The sequence below is a fragment of the Thunnus thynnus genome, chromosome 11 (genome assembly GCF_963924715.1).
Source record: "Thunnus thynnus chromosome 11, fThuThy2.1, whole genome shotgun sequence".
NCBI lineage: Eukaryota > Metazoa > Chordata > Actinopteri > Scombriformes > Scombridae > Thunnus > Thunnus thynnus.
The window spans coordinates 14,921,587-14,944,404 of NC_089527.1; the positions used below are offsets into that span (position 1 = coordinate 14,921,587).

A 22,818-nucleotide genomic window follows, 5' to 3' on the forward strand; every position below is an offset into this window, starting at 1 on the left:
GATCAAAATAAGATAAAATATGTTAATTAAGATCGTGTTATTGCAGTGATTGTTGAGATGCATGTTGTGTGGAGAGTGATCAATAGTAAAATGATCATTCATCATGTTACAGACAAGAGGTTTGACAGAAATCATTGACTTGTATTTTCCTGCAGTGTGTTTACATTCACTTGAGTAACTCGGTTTTCTCTAGAAAGCTGATCTCTTAACTGTCATGTGAACGAGAAACCTGCTTTCTGTAATCGGAGTATGGGATCAGAGAAACCTGGTTTCAACAGGTAGATTTTACTCCCTGGAGAACATGGATTTCTCTGCCATGTATATGTGTAACCAGGTTTCTAATCAGCTTTCTACAAGTGAGCATGTTCACAATCACAGACTGCAGACAGAGAAAGTGCAACACCGAGCAGCTGGATGAAAGATCATTACACAGAGCGAAGCATCCTCGTATCTAAATAAAACCAAAGTCAGTTTCCATCGTTGAACATTTGACTCAGACACATTCAAGCTGTTAGGAAGAGCTCGGCTTTGCCTGTTTGTCTCTCACTGCGCTATCCAGCTGCTCTGACAAATGATGTGCTGGATTTATAATTGTAATATGTAATTGAAAATAAAGCTTGATTGATCGGCCAGCCCCGCTGTATATTCTAATAAATTCTACCTTCTCTTTAGCCACAACTCTGCAACATTCACAAATTCACTTAGTACATCAATATTATGTTTTCTTTTCTTTTGACACTGACTGTAATCTATAATTTGATCAGATTTTTAGTAATCACATTCTCAACTGAGCCTGTGGTTAAATTGCAGAGATATAATGTATTTGTTTTTTACAATACTTACCTCTGTGCCTGTATGCAGGTGTGCATAGTGTGTTGCAGGTGTGCATAGTGTGTTACAGGTGCTGTGACATCCTCAACAGCTAGAATGAAACTTACACTACGGTATCTGCTTGAATCCCTGCTTTTCTTTGATGGTTGGAAATATCTAGTCAAGTGGAACTATCTCCTCCAAAATACAGTACTTCCATCCATCCATCCATCCATCCATCCATCCATCCATAAAGATGCAGTCTAGTGTGCCAAAGGCCTGCTGATCCTTCAAGTGTGGATTCATTTTATGGAATATATTGTAATTTCTTTCCTAGTTCCAAAGCTGGCTCAGTTACAGTCAGTCTCACTTTTTTGCCACATGCACTCAGCTCCTTTTTGTCCCATTATTTCTACCCAAGACTTTCTTATTGTTTTGTGGATTATTATTGGCTCTTTGCTACAGACATCATGTCCACTCATGACATGATTATTTCCTGACAAACTCTGTAAAATCTGTAGTGAAATTATATTCTTTTTTTTGATAAATCAATTCAGTTAACACATTTTTTATTATATTGATTGACTTACTGATAAGTTATACACTTTTTTTTTCGGAAAAGCTCATAAAACTGCACGAAATGTAGAAATTCTGCCCCCATAGCTTCTGTTTTATTCTTGTCTATGCAGGACTGTTTCTTCAGTCCTGCACCCACCTGCTCCTGCAGGATCTCTGACCAAAATGCACTTTATACTGCTGCCCACAGCACTGTTAATCCCTCTGTCCCATTGCAAGGGCTACATCTAGCCCTTGCCTTTAAAATGCCTAAAAGAAGGACCTTTTATGAGAAACTCTGACTGTTTTTTTTCTAGAAATTCTAGAAATACTCACCAGTAGAAAAATATTGGTGCACAAAATTAGATGAACCTTAGTCTGTTTCTCTCTTTCTCATGGTTTCCCTCCCCTCAGCTTCCTCGCTCTCTCTGCCCTCCAGCTCTCACCTAGACAGCTCAAATCAAAGCCGCTGTGAATTTTCATGGCTTAGCCACAGGTTACCTGCTGCTTCCTTCTGACTCTGCTGTTTAATAATTAATGGCTGGCCGTTTGGTGGGCGCCTACCACAACACACTGACATAGTGAAGGCTGTTGTAGTCTCCACTGCCTCTGGAGCGGGGGACATTGAAATGGGCACACTACAGTACAATAGGCTTCTGCCAGACTTACGGGCAGTAGAGCTGAGTAAAGGTGGGCTTCAGGCTCGACTGGTCAGCAGGCTCATTGTTTGTGTACATAAGTGTTTTGGTTCTTAATTCTGTAATTAGGACTGAAGGATATTTTTGATAGAAAGATGAAAAAAATGAGTGAATGAAGTGAGAACTTATTTTTTTTCCATTTGAACAAGAGTCATGTGTAGCGTTAGGATTTTTTGGGTAGAGTTAAGATTAGAACTAAATAATAGACCGATCTTTAAAATAAGCTGTTCACACTGACAATGAATATCTCTATTACGGTGACTCTATTTTCACTGAGCTCTGCCCACCTCTACACTGTGGCAGTTGGTGGAAAATTGTTATTAAGTAAGGGTGTGATTTTTATACCAATGACAGCCAATAATTTGCTCTGTCATTTATGTCACCTTCACAACGGACTAGAAAAATCTGAAAAAAGTGATTTTTCTTACTCTCTGCTGCCGGTAATTTTAAGGTTAGGACAGAGCAGTTAGGATTGAAGTTAGCCATGTACTAGTATAGCAATACAATGACTGTGTTAGTGTTTAAGAGTACATGTTTATATTAGTGCGGCAACTAGCGGTTACTTTCATTAGTGATTAATCTGCAGATTATTTTTTAGATTAGGTGATTATTTAGTCCATGAAATGTCAAAAAACAGTGAGAAAATGCCCATCACAATTCCAAGAGCCCAAGATTATGTCTTCAAAAGTCCAAAACCAAAAGATATTCAATTTTTCATATGATATATGACAAAAGAATAGTTGCAAATGGTATTTTTTGCTTGAAAAGTGATTGAAAACATTGATTGGTTATAAAAATAGTTGCAGATAATTTTTCTGTTTATAAACTAGTCAATTAATCAACTGATTGTTTCAGTTCTAATTTGTAAGCTACACCTACAGATTGGTGACAAATTAAAGGAAAAACCAACACAAAGTGTCTTAATAAGGTGTTGGGTCACCACATGCCGCCAGAACAGCTTCACTACACCTTGGCATTGATTCTACAGTCTCTAGAACTCTGCTGGAGGGATGAACACCATTCTTCAAAAAGATATTCCCTCATTTAGTGTTTTGATGGTGATGGTGGAGAGCGCTGTCTAACACGACGGTCCAAAATCTCCCATAGGTGTTCAATTAAGTTGAGATCTGGTGACTGTGAAGGCCATAGCGTATGATTCACATCATTTTCATACTCATCAAACCATTCAGTGACCTCCTCGTGCCCTATGGATGGAGGCCATTGTTATCCTGGAAGAGACCACTTCCATCAGGATAGAAATTTGTATTAATTTATTAACTTAACCCCTTCTCTCTAAGGGGTTAAGTGGACCCAAACCATGCCAGCAAAATGGCCCCCACAGCAAAACAGAGCCACCAGATCCCCTCACTGTAGGGGTCAAGCATTCAGACCTGTGCCGGTTTTTCCTTTAATTTGTCACCCGTCTGTATATATCCCATATCATGTTGACTTTTTGATTTAAAATACAGTATGGTCAGACAGACTCATAGACATACACACAGTCCTAATAGCATTTTTCTACAGAAACCAGTTTTATGCTGGAATATGAGTGCACCTTTGTTATAGATATGACAAATATTTTAAAAAAATCTATTTTGATACCAGCAAAAAAAATCAATTTGATTACTTAAAGCAGAACTCAGAATTTGACAACCTGATGATACATTTAGGTATAGAAGCACTGCATGTGTAATGAATTAAAGGACTTCTTGTCATTTTAAGGTGTGTGTGTGTGTGTGTAAGCATATGTGAGAATATCTGGCAGTCCCTTTTCCTCACTCCCTGTACACATGCACACACACCAATACACATTGTCTTAATGTGTACTTCATGTTTTATTTTTATGTGAGGGTATACATACGTTCATGGCATGCAAAGGATATACCACTCGCTCTAAACAGCTTTTCCAGAGAAGGTAATTGTACACAAAACAACCAAGCTCTCAGATCTAATGTCTTTCCTTCCTGTTATTCTGACTCAGAACTCTTGCTATTCTCTTCTTTCGTTGTTTCTGGGGTTTGTTATTTCTCGGCTCAGCCATGTGCAGTGGGAGTTAAAACACACTTGACATTTCCAATATTGTTACGCTACCAGGTCATAAATAATTCAGATAAGGAGGCGAGAGAGAAGGCTTTCTTACCAGAAATAAGAATTCCTTCCTTTTGTCTCTACCTGGGGCTAAATGAATACTACGACATAATGGGAAATACGTTTGTTGCTTTCTTAGTGGAAGTTAAATGAGAAGATCAATATCAAACACAAACACAGAAAGCAAAGTTAGCCTAGCTCTGTCAAAGGAACCATCCAAACTCCATAGCTGTCATATTTAGATATCTTGTGTCTTTGTATCTTTTGTCTCATCTTTTTCCATGTGTAGACATTGAACACATGGTAGTGTTGTTTTAATAAGCAGATACACTGACTGCAACTATTTCATGACCAAAAACAGCTCAGCCCAGCCCAGTGACTTCACCATCGTTTCACATGTCATGTCCTTGCTAAGAAGTTTACCAGCCTTTCACACTTTCCTAACTCTGAGCAAAACCCAGCTGACTTTTGGTTGTATTGTTTGCTAGCTTGCTAGAAAACATGATGAAACATATAATCAAGACTATTTTAGAAGGGTGTATTTTTTCATTCATGGCAGAAGCTAACTATTTCTCTCTGCCTCCTGTGTGTGCATTGAGCTGGGCTGGACCAATATCTCTACTTAACGCACAGTAATTAAATTTATCTTGATCCTTTAATTTGACTGAAAACAGAAAACAAACATATTTCCCCAAACATAGGTGTCTTTGTACTGTCTTTGTACTGACTAATGTACTGACTTTTTACTGATTGAAGTCATCATATTTAAGCATGAAAACAAATCAAAAAATATTTTTATTTTAAGCAGATTTAATCATTCTCTGCAAAAAGCTTACGTTGCTATGAATATATTAAAATGGATTTATACTTTACTAGTCTGAGATTAAAATGCAAAATTATTAAATTTAGACAGAAAGAAGTATTTTTTAATCTTACTTCATTACCGTCTTCATTTTCCCTGTGGTCAAAATATTCCTTTCCCATCATGTTTTGTCAGCTACAGTTGGCGGTTTCATGAAACAGTAACCAACAAGATGTGAACTACATGGAAGTTCAGCAGGTCCAAAACTGTACTTTACCAGAGCCTGCTCCAGTTCAAAACTACTAACTTTATCTCTGCCACAATTTTTATATTTAACCTTACAGCTCACATTAAAGTTTTATTGACAAAAATTGGTTTTAATTGGCTGCACTTGCCAACCTGCTGCTCTGGCACCTCGGTGCCTTGTTTGTCGATGTGTTATTGATCGCTCTGAGGTGGGCTGTTCCCTGCTGTCCACACCGCTGGGTAAACCAGCCAGTTTTGACCCACTTGCTGGATTGACCCTCTGAGTTCAGTCGACTTGAAAATATACAAATAGGAGCCAAGGATAGAAAACAACATTAAAAAAATAAACTCCTTTTCTCATTTTCTTCTATCTCAGTAGGCTTCTTTTTCCTCACTATCATGTTTATGTCAGGCATGTTGTTCATTAAACTTTTAAACGTAAGAAGTGATTGACAGAGTCTGCTGACCTCTACTATGCAGTTGACATAGTGTGGTACCAGAACGAATAAGAATCTTGCACTTGTAAGATTGCAAAGGGAGATTTGGTTAAAAATTGCATTGCGTGTTGTTGTTCTAGTATAAATGGGTTAAAGGTTTTCTTGCAGTCGTCAAGAGGACTGAATAAGGCAAATATGGAAAGGTCCTTGAAAGGTCCTCTCCAAAGCACAACTAAAACTGAATGAAGATTAGCTAATGCTGATGATGTGGCCACTTAAGGATTTTCTTTGAAGTCCTTGAGTGGACATAGACTAGACTTTAACCTCACTGAAAAACCTGAAGATCAGTTTAAATAGTTAAAAATATATTTAATCAGTTTTAAATTGTGGACAAAGTAAAGGGCTCTGAATGGCTACAGAAACCACTGTACAGTTACCATTACTTACTATCTTTACCTACAGTGGTACAGTACCCAAGGGGCTGCTGCTAAAGGTGAAGCAGGATGGCTTCTCAGACCGGCAGGTTGGCCAGATTCTGGGCTCCAATGAGAGCGCAGCCAGAGAGCTGAGGCTGACTCATGGCATCAGACCCTGGGTCAAACAGGTGAGCATCATGGGGCTCCTTCCTGGAGCTTCCAGTGTAGGCCAGATAGACAGAGAGTCCACTAGATCTGACACAGTCAGTGCACTCAATAAGTGACCCTACCTGATCAATATACACGCACCCACACACAAACATGTACACAAATTGACTGTGTTTCCACCTCCACCAATCTGGGTTCACAGGTCAAAACGTACATAAACTTAAATTTTAATAATGCCATTCTGTAACACTGCAAGTAAATGGCTGATTTGTTCACCCGTTAAAGAAGTGTTTAGATCATTAATTAAAGTATAGCCCTGGTGTCATTTTTATCTATGATTGAGACCAAAACTACTATTTTATAACTGATGTTTTTAATAATTTTAGACATCAATTGCATTATTTGGCATTGAGGCGTAAAGCTATATATACACAGGCATTGTTGGTTTTGATCTTTTTCTAGAATGTGTTAATGCTTTAATCAATAGTAGTAGTAGTAATACCCCAGTGGAGTAATGGAATAATGTCACAATCATCATCAATGTACAGTAGAATTAGCAGCAAAGTATCAGTTCAACTATCAGTGCACAAGCCATATAAAAATTGGCACTGTCGCCATGGTTTGAACTCCGCTTAGGGATAACTGTGGCCTTTCTGTGTAGAATTTGCACATTATGCCCATGTTCACACTGGTTACCCCCAGGTCCTGCTAATTCAGAAAAAAATGATCTTTGACTGAAAAATTTAGTAGTAAATTTGTTCATTACTGTTTTGTAGGGGTGTGGCAGGCAAGAGTAAATTTTATTTTATATACATTTGAGTAATGAACCATTTTAATCTCTATTTTCTCTGATCCCTCTTTTCAGATTGACACTCTGGCAGCAGAGTACCCAGCCATGACCAACTACCTGTACTGTACCTATCATGGGCAGGTAACAGAGAAAATACAGTTTGTTTAGAAGCAATTTAATTTTAATTTACTGTGAAAAAAATATTTGAAATCAGAATTCTAGGAATATTGATTGTAAGAGTGTTTTTTTAAAATTTGCTTAAGAATTATCAATGTCCTCAAGAGGGCATCATTAACATGGGTTTTGTTCATTTGTCCAATTCACTAGGAGCATGACCTGGACTTTAAAGACCAGGGAATTATGGTTCTTGGTTGTGGGCCCTACCACATTGGTGAGTCCAACATTTAGTGGTTACGTTTATTGTGAATCAGTCAGTTTTATATGTCTGTTGCATTTACATGAATACATGCAATGCATTTTTATACAATAACATGTTTTTAAATGAGTAATACCATCACTGAAAAGATTTATATCATCTGACATTTTTTGCCACACAAAGCAATTGTTTGTACTTACTAAGCAAATTAATCCCACTTCATCCAACTGTAAAGTTTAAATTTGCTACACACAGCAGCTGCAGTGCATCGGCAAGTGTTATTGTCAGTGGTTGTTTCTGGAAGTTAATGGAAGACAGAATATCATTTACATGGAAAGCAAATGTCACACAGTTTTATGCTTGTTGTGCTGAATTTGTGAACTCCTGTTAATGGCCAAAATGCTCAACTTTATCAACTGTTCAATCATCCAGGGAGCAGTGTTGAGTTCGACTGGTGTGCGGTGTCCAGCATCAGAGCCTTGAGACAGATGGGCAAGAAGACAGTCGTGGTCAACCACAACCCTGAGACGGTCAGCACTGACTTTGATGAGTGTGACCGCCTTTACTTTGAAGAGCTGACCCTGGAGCGCATCCTGGACATCACCCAACAAGAGGTCAGCATGCACACACCATTTTCATGCGACAAAACTCAAATCAAAATCAAATCCAGGGTTTCCTTTTTATCATGCAAGGGAACATTAATCAGTGAACTACTGCAGTCTAAAACTTTCCACTGATACCCAAGACATTACAACTACCACTACTGATGATATCAGTGATCCATTTTCCACACCCACTTACCGCATCCTATTTTAGATCACTTGGCCTATCCCAGCATACACTGGGAGTGAGTCAGGACACCCTGGACAGTCAGAGTGCAATATCAGTAATAATTATTATTTATATATGCATGTATATGGAATGGAATCTGATTGAAATGTTGCATTGCAATCAATTTAAGGCCTCCCATAGGCAGAGTAGTATTGATTGGTTACAGAGCATATATGAAATCAATTATATATCAACAAAATTGGCAATAAACTATATTATCGGTCTAAGACTAGCATACACATAATGGCATAATAATTTTCCAAGTTAAGCTTTCCACTTTCTTTTGACATTTTTTTGACTGTACAGCTGAAGAATGATTTTTTTTTTTGTATCAAAATATGTAGAATAGACACTTATTATCATGGTGTTTCCACAGAGCAGTCGTCCACCATGCTGGGAAAAAATAATAATTCTCTGCTCAAAGTCGCATGGATGAAACATAACCAACAATATCCAAAATCATTATGTTGACCCATATTTATATATAAACTCAGAAACTGGTTAAGCGTGCAGCTTCCTCTGCCTTATCCTCCTGGATGGAATTGTCAATTATGAGCAGCCAAATAAAACCCCTCTCCCTCCATCGAGCAGAAACTGGGAAAACTCTGAAATGGTCCTAATTGGGACATTTATTATGCAGCACTAAAGGCTCATCTAAGATTTAAGAGCTTATGTTTCTGTATTTACAGGCGTGTGGATTTTTGTGGCTTTTCAAGGTTTGCTGACCTCTCTGTAACACTCATAGTTCATGTGATTGTGCCTACAATATTTGGGGGTGGGGTGGGAGGGGTAAATATATTTTTAGGTGGTAGTTTTCCATGATTTTATCAGGGTAACTGTTATGAAGAACTTGAGAAACGTTTGTTTTATTCAGAGAACCTCTGGAAATGCTGCTCTTATGTCAGTTAGTGTCTAAGGACCATCTCTAATTCTGCTAGAACCATGATTACATTATATCATAATACAGTATCACAGTACCTGGTTTTCCTATCTAAATTAATGATAATGCCAGTGCAAAGTCTAATGTCTATCAAAATGTCTAGTTTTAGGGATTATCATTTGAGTTACAAGAAACTGGTTGGATGTCACATTTGACGCTATGCAACAATGTTCAATTTACTAAACCTGTAATTACAAGGAACAGTTCAACACTTTGAGTAGATTACGTTATCATAAAGACTGAAAACAGTTGTTTTTTTTTTTTTTTTTTTTTTTTTTTTTAAGGGGGTTATGTGCTGGACTATTTCATGGCTGGAAGCAGTGATTCTCTTTTTCTCTCCACGGTGAGGTTGCTAGGCAACCAGTGGAGACTCCAGCACTCACTGCGCCCAACCAAGAAATAGTCGGGCACATAAGCACCCCTGTAAAAGCACACACTTTTTTACACTTAGGTCATTGAACATAAACGAGATATAAAGTGTCAATTATTAAGCTTTTAGAAGTACTTGTATGTGGCTTTTTTATACCATGGGTCAGAGCCAGGCTAGCTTTCCCCTGTTTCCAATCTTTATGCTAAACTGAGCCAACAGGCTTTATCACATACAGTATATAATGATACATCATTTCTCCCTCATTCTGTGCTGTGTCTCAAGCCCAGCTGACCCTAAAGATTTCAAAACATGCTCAAGGGTATGAATAGTGACAGTGTCCCTGAACATTTCCGTGTATATGTTTATTGGTGCCTGTGTATTTATGTTGTGTTGTGTGTTTGCGTACTAATATCCATTGACTTTCCCTTGCTGGGGAATTGTAATCCAGTTAAAGTTGCGATGGGATCAGAGTGTGATTAAATGTTTGTTTGTTCCGGGAGATAGCATTACTATCAATCCCTCTCTCACGGTCCCTCTTGCTTTGTGTATGTTTGTGTATGTGTGTGTGTGATAAATACAGCATTAGAGCATGGAGATAAACCCTGGACAGGAGCAGGAGAGCAAGCCCATGAATAATGAAGAGATACAACCTAGCATTGCCATAGAAACAGCATCCCCCCTGGATCAGCCAGACAGGAAAAGGGGTTGCAAACTGTTAATGAAAGGAGCATACACACACACACGCGCGCGCGCGCACACTCACACACGCATACACACTGTCCCTGGTGATAACTAAACCCATGGCATGACCAAGATCAACTGTTTTTGTTTGTCTCGTTTTTTCACTGTGTGATCAGTGGCCAGAATAATTGAAAGTGGCCACAGATTTCAGACTGTAAATCTTTGCTGATAGGTCGGTGGCAGGAGGTCCCAGACTTGACAGAGTACCTTCCCTTCCCTAGTCTTTTTTCCTCTTTCCTCTCTTCATTTTTTTTATTCTGTCTGCTGTTATGTTCTCTTTTTTATCTCGCACATTCTTCTTTTCTCCATCCTCTCCTCTCCTCTTAATTTATATCAAATATCTGTAAATTCAATTCAGAAAGGGAAAATCCACAAGCATTTAATTTAGTCTTCCACTTGATCTCGAAATAGCCTCTTTCATACCATTAAAAATATAGAGTTTATTTATTAATAAAGAGTTATTATCAATCCCAATTTCCATTTCTTCCATCTGTACTTACCTCTGTTGAATTTTCCTCTCGTCTCCAGGGTTGCTCTGGCAGCATTGTATCTGTGGGAGGCCAGATCCCCAACAACCTGGCCGTCCCGTTGCACCTGAGTGGGGTGAAGATACTGGGGACGAGCCCCCTGCAGATTGACCGGGCTGAGGAGCGCTCTGTCTTCTCTGGTATCCTAGATGACCTCGGAGTGGCCCAAGCCCCATGGAGGGCCCTCAGCTCTCTGGTGAGAAACAAATAAAAAATTAATAGAAGGGCTGTGAATGATATATTGTAACAAAAAAACTATTTGAATCACAAGAAATGCTCTTCAAATGCTTCCTATACAAGACTTTTGAATGTTGCGGAGCAGGACTGGAACGCCAAGGAGCAGTTTTTGTGATCTCTAAGCGTCAGAGCGTCACTTTTGTTCTAATGTAATGTTCCACCCAACCAGCAAGCCAATTTCAGCTTCTTTGACTGCTCATGTGTTTTTGCAGGCCACAGTCAATCAATGAATTCCCTGACTAACTGTATCAGGGTTTTCCCCCCAGGACAACAGTTTTTCTTTTATATTAACAGTAGATCCAATGACTGTGTGTAATGTGAAAGGGGTAGTGATGAGCCAACAGAGAATTATCACCCAAATCTGCAGTCCCCCTCAGCTCTTTAGACAGCATTTTTTACAGCAGCTAATTGATTTAGTTTAACAGCCTGAAAAACATACTGTTTGGTTAAGTCTCACTGCTTCCATCAACCCTGTTTCCAGCAGCGGACAGCTGTTTTGGATGAAAAAGCTCTGATAAACCTACTTTATGCTACCTTCCCAGTATCGACAGCAGTCAACAGCAGTCAGACAAAGTAAACTACTACCGGTGAACATAGTGGAACATTTATTTTCCCTTATAAGTCAATGGAGAGCAAAAACTGAGATATCTGAGACTGAATATCCAACTTATATTCATCAGGTGGTTGGAAACACAACTCCCAATGAATACTGTTCATACTGCTACTGTAAGTTGCTCCGTGTCTGCTGGTTATCTGCCATAAAAGCAGAATGTTCTGCTGTCCCCTATTGGCCAAATCATAATAATAATAGTAATTATAATAATAAACCAATTATTACTGCTTCAACTTGGTTCTGGCAAATTTTCTCTTAATGAAGACGTTCCCATTTAGTGTTTTTATTTTATTTTATTTAGTTTGATGTAGATACGAATTTGCTTCAAGGAAATGTACCGTTCTATTCTTCCTCATACAGAGACTCAGCTCCACCACTTACTGTCTTGTGGTTGGCCCTCTCAACTCACTCCTGGCTCCATTTGAATGAAGCGCTATCAGGCCCCTAGGTGTGGAGCACTGAAATGTGTCTGCAGTCAGAGCTGAAATATGTCTTTTCGAGTACTGTTGCTCACGTACTCAGTCACCACTAAGGAGCGATTAGCCAGTACACACAGATAAAGGTCTATGTCTCTCCAAAGTCTAGCTACATATTGTATTTCCCTGTTGATCTTTAAGGATCCGTTTGCTTTTATTAGGCTGGAATAAGTCCAGCAGAGCCATGTGGGAGATGCTTGTGTCTCTGGGAAGCTATTTTGTTGTCTGCTAATGGTACTCCACCTGGCGAGTGAACAGTGGGTAATGATAGAGAGAAAAAGGCTAGACGTGCAGAGAGGTGGAGAAGAGAGAAAGAGCGATGATGATAATGATGATAAGGAGGAGGAGGTGGACAGACAGCCTTTCCTTCACTGCTAGACTCGGTCCACGACTCCTACTCTTTCTTCTCTCATTCCTCATGTGAACTGAATGGAAGAAAAGAAAATCAAAAGGGAGATGAATTGAAGCCCCAGTTTCTGACTGTTGGAGCATTTATACTCCCTTTTATGCTACCCTTTTTAGTCTTTTGATTAGTTGTGTTCTTTGCAGATATGGAAGTACACCCTTTCAAATCTGCAGCCTTTCACAATGTCTGTGGTTGAATTGAGAATGGGTGAAACGGGCCTTGCTGTATGAGAAGGTTGTTAACACGAGGACAAGCGCAAGCACACATGGTTGATTTGATATTGATTCTTTGTTTGTCTCAAGTGGCTCTAATCTTTTAGTTTTCTAACATTATATAAATTCCTTGTTGATAAATACAGCGTTTCATGAAGGATGAAATACCGAATAAAGCTCAGGTTATACATGCAGGCCATAGGTGTTAGAGCTTTTTAGGCAATGGACCAGACAAATTGTTGTCCGCCTTTAAAACCTCTTGTATTTGTTGAACAGTAGACTGTTGTCTGGTGGTATTGTGCTTGTTAGAATACTTTACTTTTCTTTGTCTGCCTCAAAATTATTTGTACTTCAGAGACTGTAAGCTCTGGAACAATCAAATGTTTTTTTTTAAAATGTCTCCCACTTCTTACAATAGTAACAAGTGAGGAACAGCAGTTACACAGATGGGCCATATGTTGGTATTATAACATGCATTTTGATGCTTTAGCCAATAATTCCTGAACAGTCAGGTCTAGACTACATTTTTTCCTTGCTCAGTGGTTTAACACTTATATTCTTTGAACTTGTGCCATGGTATTTGTTATTAATTTCTTACCATTTTGATTAAATAATGCGTTTAATATTTTTCACCCATGTACTCCAAAATTAATACATTTGCAACATAAATGGATGCTTTTTTATAACAGTTACAGCTATTAGTTCTGAAAAGTCATACTGTATGAATTACACAAATTACATTAGTGACTACATAAGAAAAACAAACATTTAAGATAAATGCCCAAGATAGAGAAACAATTCTCTAAGAGCGTTTTGTTTTTCTCTCCCTTGCAGGATGATGCGTTTGCCTTTGCCAACCAGGTGGGCTACCCCTGTCTACTCCGCCCCTCTTATGTTCTCAGGTAAGTTTCAGCACACAGTTGCCAACAAACAGGGACAAGGTTTACAATTGCCCTACAAACACCTAATCTCAACACTGAAGTTGCGATAGATGAGATTGTTATTATCATGTCCCCATCCCAAATTCAGTTGCTATAGTGGATAGTTCTCGCCTGAATTAAATAATAGTTTCAGGTATGGATATATATATATATTTTTATCCATGAGAAGTTGTAGAGAAAGAAACTGTTTTCTAACTGCAGTGAGACAGCACTGTGCCTTCCTCATTATTTTCACAAGACATATCATTCACACTGGTAAATATGATAATACAGTGTGCAATTTATTGACAGCTTATTACAAGATTTCTGCACATCAAAGTCCACAAAATTCAAATTTCCTGTTTCTATGGTGGATTGCTGATTTGAAAAGTTGACAAACCCTCACATCAACCCATCATACAATACAATGTCCTCCTTTTTTTCTAATTCTAATGTGTCTAGAACACAAACAGTGAAGAGTTGTTAGAGATCTCTTTCACAGGCCAGACTCTCAATGTCAGCAGTCTCTTAATCATGAAGGGCATGGGCATAAAACTGAATTAGTCTACTGGGCCAACAAAGTATACTGATAAATACAGACAAGAAAAAGTGCATCCCTGGTTGGCTGTGGCATTGAGGAAAAAAATCTATGAGCTCTGATAATAATTCATTCACAGACTTACTGCTAATTGAATAAAAATACAGTTTTAGTTACGATGATTAATGAACTTAATGCACACTGTAGCTCCCTACATCATGTAGTGACACTTTTGTCCAGCAGATGTCGTGATGAGACCCTTTATTCAGCAGGGCTTTGGTGTCACTGAAAATAAAGTGTTTATAATGGAGTGTTTTACTTCATTCGTTTGACATGCAAGATGTGGAAAACTCTTAGTGTCATGAACATGCACACATTTAAAACCATTAGTTAAATTATATTGAATATCAATACATTTAATTCATAATGTTAGCTCTCTTCCTCCTCCTCCTCTTCCTCCTCCTCCTCCAGGGTGAAGTGTTTCTGATCTTTACATCCCCAAAGTGTTTTCACTCTTGCCCTTTGACATACTTGGTAATGGTTTTTGAATGTTCTTCCCATCCTCAGTACATATGCACAAACTCAAACATTTATATACCCAAAACTCTCCTCTTTGTCTTCCTTGTCAGATTTCAGCTTCATACTTATATATAACAGTAAAATGCATGCACACAACATACCAAAACTCACAAAGTTTGAAGTATTTTGTATAAAAAACATTTCAAATAATAACTTGAAAAAAAATCTTAACCTAGGTCTTCTTTTCTTTTTTTGAATTTGCTTCATTTAAAAAAAAAAAAAAAAAAAAAAAGTATTAAAAAAATAAAAAATTGGTGATTCACTATGCTTACTATGACTAACAGCCAACATCAAATGGAAGGGGTAAGGGGAGTGATCGATATCATATCAATGGATGACATGTGTATATATGTGTGTGAATGAGTAAGTGTGTGTGTGGGAACCGTGGAGAGAAGAGAAGATGAGCTTAGACTAGATGAAGGTGGAAGAAGTAGATAAGTTAAATGATATAGAGGTTTGTAATAGGGGTAGGAGGGATATTTGGAGGATACACCCAAGCATGAAAATGACCTAACTTACTTTTATAAAGGTCCATTAAGTCAGTTGGCGATGCCATTGTTTTACGTTTGTCTGATTTATTAAATTTTACCTCAATAGCTGCAGTTACATGGACAATATTTCTTCAACCTGATTGAAATCATTCTGATTAGAGATTCCTACTTAACTGTTTACATGGACACTAAATAAAGTGATCTGACAAGATGTGTGTTTACATGCCCCAAAGCATTTAATCAGAATATAACTTTTTTGACATGAGCAAAGCGGTTCCGCCCTTTGTGAAGTGTCTAATCTGCTGGAAATATAACAGAAGAAGAAGAAGTGGTTCTACCTGTTAATACAATTTTCAAGATGGATCCAAATTTTGTCCTGGGAACAATATTTGTGTTTCTACTGTTCTTGCTAATTAAGCAGCAATCTCAGCAGCACATACTTGTCCTGCAATCTTCAAACAGGGAGAGAGTGTTTTATCAGCCACAGACCAGTTTTGTTTTGCAACCGCCATGTCTTTGTCCCTCCTTGAAACTCGTTCACATCACCTAATGTTACCCCCACGTGGGGCAAACATGCGCAGAAAGAATATATTTATTCCAACCAGAGAGAAATGATCAGATTAAGCGTGAGCATGGTTAGTAGGGACTATTTTCCTATTTAGTAGATTATCAAAGGTTTACACCACCCCTCTCAACCCGATTGAAAATTCCTTCAGATCGGGCTAGTCTCTTCCAACTGAGGTGGTTTACATGAGACATTTTTTATTCTGATTGGGCTATTACTCCGATTTATTAGTGGAATATTAGGGTCCATAAAACCACAGCTAGTGTTGGGATTTTGTTTTTGGTGTTTTTTTTTTTTTTGTTTGTTTGTTAAATTTTCTCAGAAGTTGAAACCAAATCAGGATGTGGTAGTGAACAATACCACTGGGCAAATAGATAATATTTGTGTAATATAAATGGACTGCAAGTGGTCAAGGTTCAGTGTATTCAGCTTATTATTATACATTATGCTACATATTATACATTGTTATGTATTATGTAATACAGGGTTGCACAATGAATAGAATAAAACAATTAAATAGAATGTAGACTAAGAAGAAAAAGTAGCACTGAGGGAAGAAACTAAATAAGAAACTATATTATATATATTAGTTATGTATATACATACATATACAGTACATGTATACACAAATATAATATGTACAACTGCAAGTTATAGTGCATATAATATAATTTTCCAACTCTGTGTGGAACTGCATTACAGAAAAAAGAGTCTGACTGGATTAATGAGGATTCCAATGAAAATTTGGAGAAGAGTGATACAAAAACTAGATAGCATCACACAGTCAAGAATATACCTGAATGCAAATGAGTATGAATCTCCTATTGCTGGTACACAAAAGAAGGGCCGGTGTTCATTTGTGGGTTGGACATATGTGTGCCTCTGAGCGACATACAGCTAAGTAATAAGACTCTGACCCAAGCCTGTGGCCTTTCTTTGTCCTCTTTCTCTCAACCCATCCTCTTCAAACAGGAGAGTATCCCAGCTAGCAGTCTAACATCAAAAACAACAACCACAACAAAACTAGCCTAAATCTGTTGTTTTTTAATGACTAAGTTCTGAACTCGTTTTCAAGAGCCTGGAGTGCTTTTCGACCTAAATAGCTGTTCATTTTCCTTTCTCTCTCTCCCGCTCCCTATTTTGACTGTTTCCAGACCTTGTTCCCGATGGTAATAGTGATGCAACAGAAAGATAATGAGTGTTTTGAACCATCATTTGAAGCTTGTATGTTCTCCTGTTTGCATGCTTCTCTTCCTCTCCTGTGGCCTTTTGTTTTCTCTCCCTCATTCTTTTTCTCTCTCTCTCTCTCCTGCTTGCACCTCACCAGTGGCTCTGCAATGAACGTTGCATATGGTGAAGAGGAGATGAAACGCTTCTTGGAGGAGGCCACCCAGGTGTCCCAGGTGAGCACGGTATTAACTCTGTGTGTGCTTGCCTGCGCATGTGAGAGAGACACATCGCCATGGAACTCCCTCCATACATCTCACCTTGGCTTTTCATTTTTCACTGTCTTGAATTCTGTTGGGTAAACATGTTAGGGCAAGTGATCTCTCTCTCCATCACACACTTACACACACTCTCAGGTTCTCTTTTTCATGTTGCGTTCTCCCTCTGCTTTCAATTATCTGATGCTACCAGCTGGCATGACTGTTGGCTAGTGTTGTGTGCCCATCTCTTCTTCACTGAACCCGCAGGTGGCTTAAGCTGCATTTGCACCAAATCTGGACAGCATGGGGTTCAGCAAAAAAACGCAGCGGCCGTCCTACAAGAGGTTGAATCAACTTTTGCCAAAACGCAACCCAACATCAACACTGATACACAGATGTACACACAGTGAAGTTCTAAGTATCAGAACAATGATGAATCCAACATTTTTCTCTTTTGGAATTGTAACAATTTAGATACAGTATCACAATTTTAGAAAACAAATGCAATTTGACAGGTTACCAAAACTCGAAAAAGTTATCATAATAAAAAATAGTTGGAAGTCTATGACATCAGCAGGCACTTTTACTTGTAATGCTTTGTGCTTGTTTCTTTTTTTTTCCTACAGTCTAGTCTTGAGCAAGTGATTCACAGGCTGAGTTGGATTAGGGTCAGGTAACAAACTTAACTAGTCAAGAACATAAACTGATCTGAGCAGATTTTTCTGTGTACACATGAACAACCTCAATTTAAAGCTGAAAGTTATCTTCAACCTCTGTCTTTTCTTCATTTCAAATCCAATTTTCTGGCATACAAAACCAAAATAACGAACATTTCACTGTCTAAAATTTACAGACTGCACTTCACAAAAGGCTACAACCTTGTTCAGACTGGGTTATTTCATTTAGATTGTTTTTTTTCATTGATGATTTTGGTCCTCAGATCTTCACAAGGCAAGATTCTGATGGTCTGAGGATCAAAACGCTGTGAATGAAGCGAGTACCAGTGATTGACAGTGTGCAGGAATTTTTGGTGCTTTCACAGTCAGAGTTTATGATCCGACCCACCTGCCCATAAGACTTTCTGGGGTGCAAGAACTGCGCTTTATTACAACTTCTGCAGACACTAAATAACAATATTTTTGAGAAGTTTCAGTCTGAGTGCAGCAAGCTACACAGCACAGGAACTGCTAGAGTTACAAATTACTGATAGCTGCTGCCTCTGGTACATGGTCTGTGTTATTATTGCTTGACCTCAGTGCAGCATTTGAGACCATTGCCCATTCTGTCCTTTATAAACAGACTAAAAAAAGTAGGTGGGTATCACTGGAACTGCCCTGGACTGCTTGTCAGTAGCCAACAGGAAATGTTTTTATTTCTGTTGGTGAATTTGCTTCATGAATTGCTGAAACTAAACATGGAATACCACAAGGATCAATCTTTGGACCTGTTGTATTTACCCTGTACATGTTACCTTTAGGACAGAAAATCTGTCACCACATCTCCTTCCAAAGCTGCGCTGACAATATATACAATAGCTGTACCCGTCATTTAAACCTTCTGACATCTGCAAACTGGCTTCACTACATAGCTGCCTAGATGACTTAAAAACTGTCTGTCCCACAACTGTTTAAAAATTCAACTCTAAGACAAAAGTTCTAATCATTGGCTCTGAACACGTCTCAGATGCAAATGCAGCTGTCAACAAAGGAATATCTCAACTATTCAGATCAGTTCTGTCCTTTAGTAACACAGAGAAAATTATACATGCTTTTATATAATTCCACCTTGATTATTGTAATGCCTTGTTTACTTGCCTGAACAGCGGAGCTATGGAGCAGCTCCAAAATTCAGAAGTACTGTTCCTTGGCTCTGGAACAGCCTTCCACTGAGCATCAGGTCAGCTGACACTGTCGCTGCCTTTAAATGTCATCTTAAAATCACTTTTACAGAATGGCTTTTCTTAACAAGTGATAGACTACACTTCTGTCATCATGAGCTGTTTGTTTTTATCTCTTTCAAGAGATTTCTCTTTTTATACTCATATAGCACTTTATTAGAAACACATGTGCAATCTATTGCAATCAAATACAACAGCTCTGCCATAGATTCTACAGATTTTGATATAGAAATTATATCTATACATTTTGACACTGTCAGAAAGGTGATAAGTCTACTTTATGTATATTATTAAGGTCATAGCGGGTAGTGGTGGTGTGCTGGTATATTTAAAAGTGTTTCTAATATTTTGTCTATGCCATTGATATACAGGAGGAAGGCAAAATATTATGAACACTTCTCAGTATGATGCACCACCACCTATCATGTTTTAATTATGATATATACAATACTTGTATACTATTACTAATTATTTCCTACCTCTTGCAATGTCCTTAATTCTGCTTGTGTTCTGTTAATTTCCTAACCTTGGAAAACACTGAAGTAGAATAACCTCATAGAATAGCCGTCCTGCTGTCTTTCCTCCAGGAGCATCCAGTGGTCATCACCAAGTTCATCCGTGGTGCCAGGGAGGTAGAGGTGGATGCTGTGGCCAAAGGTGGCAAGGTGAGACATTACTGACATATTGTTTCCAGTTACAGTGTATAGGCTTTTGTCTTCTCTCCTTAACAACATTATGTTGCCATTCTGTATATGAGTAAGTCCTGGCAGTGCTGGCTCCATGCCTTGTCAAAGCAGGCTAAATTTATAACATGCACACAGTAGTATGTTCTGCCTGCAATAATTACTCAAAGAACCAGAACTTGACATAGAAATTTAGTTTGGTTTTATTCAAAAACATCTTTTGCATAATCTAATGTTGCACAGTGTAACAGTATGAGAAAAAAAAAAAAGATGTCGCTGTTTTATTGATATTGACGCCTTGTCTGATCATATTTTCATTTAGAACAGTGTCATTGTTATTCATCTCTTTAGACTGGCATTATTCAGTCCTCCATTTTTATCAGTTTAAATGGAAAGGTAGAACAGACATTGAACCCAGCAGATTAATAAAGTGGAAGTAATCTCATTCATCTTTAGTGAAAAGACATTATAGTCCAGACAGATCTGATTTGGAGAATGGAATACATTAAAACCGAAATGCAGGAAACTGGTGATACTAAATTATTTTTTCTTTTTAGATTAGATCAGTTCAGGCCACACTGAAATGATTCTTGTTCAACAAACTGTTTTCATATCTGATTGACATGCACCACAGATTTATGTCATTTTCTTACTTTTCGTGTTGTGTTCGTCTGCTGATTGTTGCTCAATCATGAATGTACTTTACATATATACTACCATATTGTTCCAGCTAGTTTGTTTCAAAGAATGTTAAGGAAAATCCAAAATAAAATACTAGACGCTGGTTATTGTAATATCACAAAGTTCAGAAAATATGACTCATAGTTCTGTTATATTTTCCTCTAATGACTTTCATAGCAGAATGTACAAAAAAAACTATTGAACTGCATCTTCCATAACTTCTGAAGCAAAAAAGCACAGGGATAAATATTTGATAACTGATAACTGAAAGAATAAAACCTTTAATTAAAGAGGAAAATCTGAAAAAAATGTACTTCTTAATTCTGCTTGAATGCATTCAGATTATCAAAGTGGGGTTACATAAGAAAAATATCCCATCTAATACAGAAAAAATGTCACTGCAAAATTGCTTAAATTGTTCTTTAATATTCTCAAATGCTTCTTTCGCTAATGTGTTGAAATGTAAAATTGTAAAAATGCAGTTCTGTTTCTCTTTTCTGCAGGATGTTGAAAGGTCTGTATTCAAGGGAAAATGAAATAGATCGGGCTGATTTAGGGAGCATGACAGAAAAAGTAAATTACAAAAATTTGATCCTAATGATTCCTGAGACACATGGAACCTCACAAACCAATAATGCCTGTTTGTTGGAGTTTCACTTTTACAACCACTTATTAGTAGCTGGTTTAACTTTTGAAAACTTATATGAGTGTATAATTGTTTAGCACTGTAAGTTGCTGAGGTACTTGTCCTGAATGCCCTGTCTGTCTTTTTATTGGTTAGGCTGTGGGAGTCATTTCAAGGGTGTCAGTTTGAACGTGGGTTATCCAGTTGTATGGTAGATTTTCTCTTTCTGATTTCCCTGAATACAGCCCCACCTTATCTTCAGTATCACATTAACAAGCTGTCCATTAATTGAATACCAAGCAGGCCTCATTATTCGTGGTCAGGCTGTGTGCGTGTATGTGTGAGTGAGTGATTATATGTGTGGGAGAGTGGAAAAGTCAGAGATAATACGTATTAATTACAAGCTCTATCTGAAGAGTGCTAATGAATGCTGTGGTTAGAAGCAGTTTAAATGAGCTAATGACACGGCAGCTCATTTTCAGACACACACTCACACATGCAGGAGCTTGGTGATACAAATCACCTTTTCTGTGGGTGAAAAGTTGGAAGTTATTCTTTTGACACTGCATATCCACGTGCATTGTTCCTCACATTGTTTCTTCACCAAATACAGGCTCTTTTTCCAGACAGATTTTCAATGATTATTGACCTGACTCAGTTAATTCATTTCCTCCAAATGCATAGTGAAGCATAAACTGTTTTTGAACTGGATCACCATATGTTGACGCTCCATTTTTGTATATTATTTTCCACTGTGATATACTGTAGGTATAAATACATCAAGTCTGCCTCCATCTGAAAAATTCTCATCAGGGAACAGACCAAGGCTGTTAAGGCTGAGTTGTCTTAAGTAGTAACTCTTGTTGCATATTAGAGCTATGATCTGCATGTAAATACTGTATGTATGACGTAATCACTGGGTGTCTGTCCAGGTTCTGGTCCATGCAATAACAGAGCATGTGGAGGATGCTGGGGTACACTCAGGAGATGCCACCCTAATGCTGCCAACCCAGACCATTAGCCAGGGTTCGCTAGAAAAGGTCAGTTATGTTCCACACAGAAACTCATCTTTGGTCACTCTCAATGTTCACGTAGTGACTCAAACTATATCAATTTAACTATCATTTTTTAATGACCCAATTGATATTCCACAAGCACTTTAACTCAAATACTGTGTGCATTTTAAGTCCAACTGAAATTAAATAGCATGTTTTTTTCCCGCTACTGCTGACATATCTGCTCTGTAAATCACTTGAGCTGTGTTCTCCTTTGAGAAGAAAATCAGAAACCAAAAGGGAGAAATGTATAATTTATATATTTTCATTTTTTGATTTCATGATGACACCCCCTATTTTTGAATTAATTCGACAGAATTTTGTTAGTTCTCCATTTTTGTAGATGGCGACCTGCAAATGCCAATCAAATCTTTGCATACAACAGTAACATCAGCAGCCTGCTACATAACAGACAAAGATTAAGATTTCCAGATTTCCATTAAGATTTCCAGACTAAGATTTCCTGCTAAAGTCTCCTTCTTATCTAACTCACTAACATGAACACATGTCCTATCCTGCACCTTGGCTTGTTGATGAGCCACCAAACAAATATTCATCAGGGAAAAGTGCCTTGCTAATGTCAGTTTTCAGGTTAGGTGGCTAATTAGCTGCTGAGCT

At 38.0% G+C, this 22,818-nt stretch overlaps 1 protein-coding gene across 2 annotated transcripts in view; it reads left to right on the forward strand.

Annotated features, from left to right (window-relative positions):
* cps1 (carbamoyl-phosphate synthase 1, mitochondrial) overlaps nt 1-22,818 on the forward strand; it is a 57,060-nt gene that overhangs the window by 15,302 nt on the left and 18,940 nt on the right. For both annotated transcript variants that reach the window (XR_010930586.1, XM_067603310.1), the window contains exons 22-30: nt 6,099-6,240; nt 7,086-7,151; nt 7,338-7,401; nt 7,819-8,000; nt 10,797-10,991; nt 13,574-13,641; nt 17,160-17,235; nt 19,744-19,821; nt 22,078-22,185. Coding sequence is in view for 1 of the 2 variants with exons in the window: in XM_067603310.1 (XP_067459411.1) it covers nt 6,099-6,240; nt 7,086-7,151; nt 7,338-7,401; nt 7,819-8,000; nt 10,797-10,991; nt 13,574-13,641; nt 17,160-17,235; nt 19,744-19,821; nt 22,078-22,185 (979 nt within the window). In the remaining variant the exon portion in view is untranslated. The remainder of the gene's footprint in view (nt 1-6,098; nt 6,241-7,085; nt 7,152-7,337; nt 7,402-7,818; nt 8,001-10,796; nt 10,992-13,573; nt 13,642-17,159; nt 17,236-19,743; nt 19,822-22,077; nt 22,186-22,818) is intronic.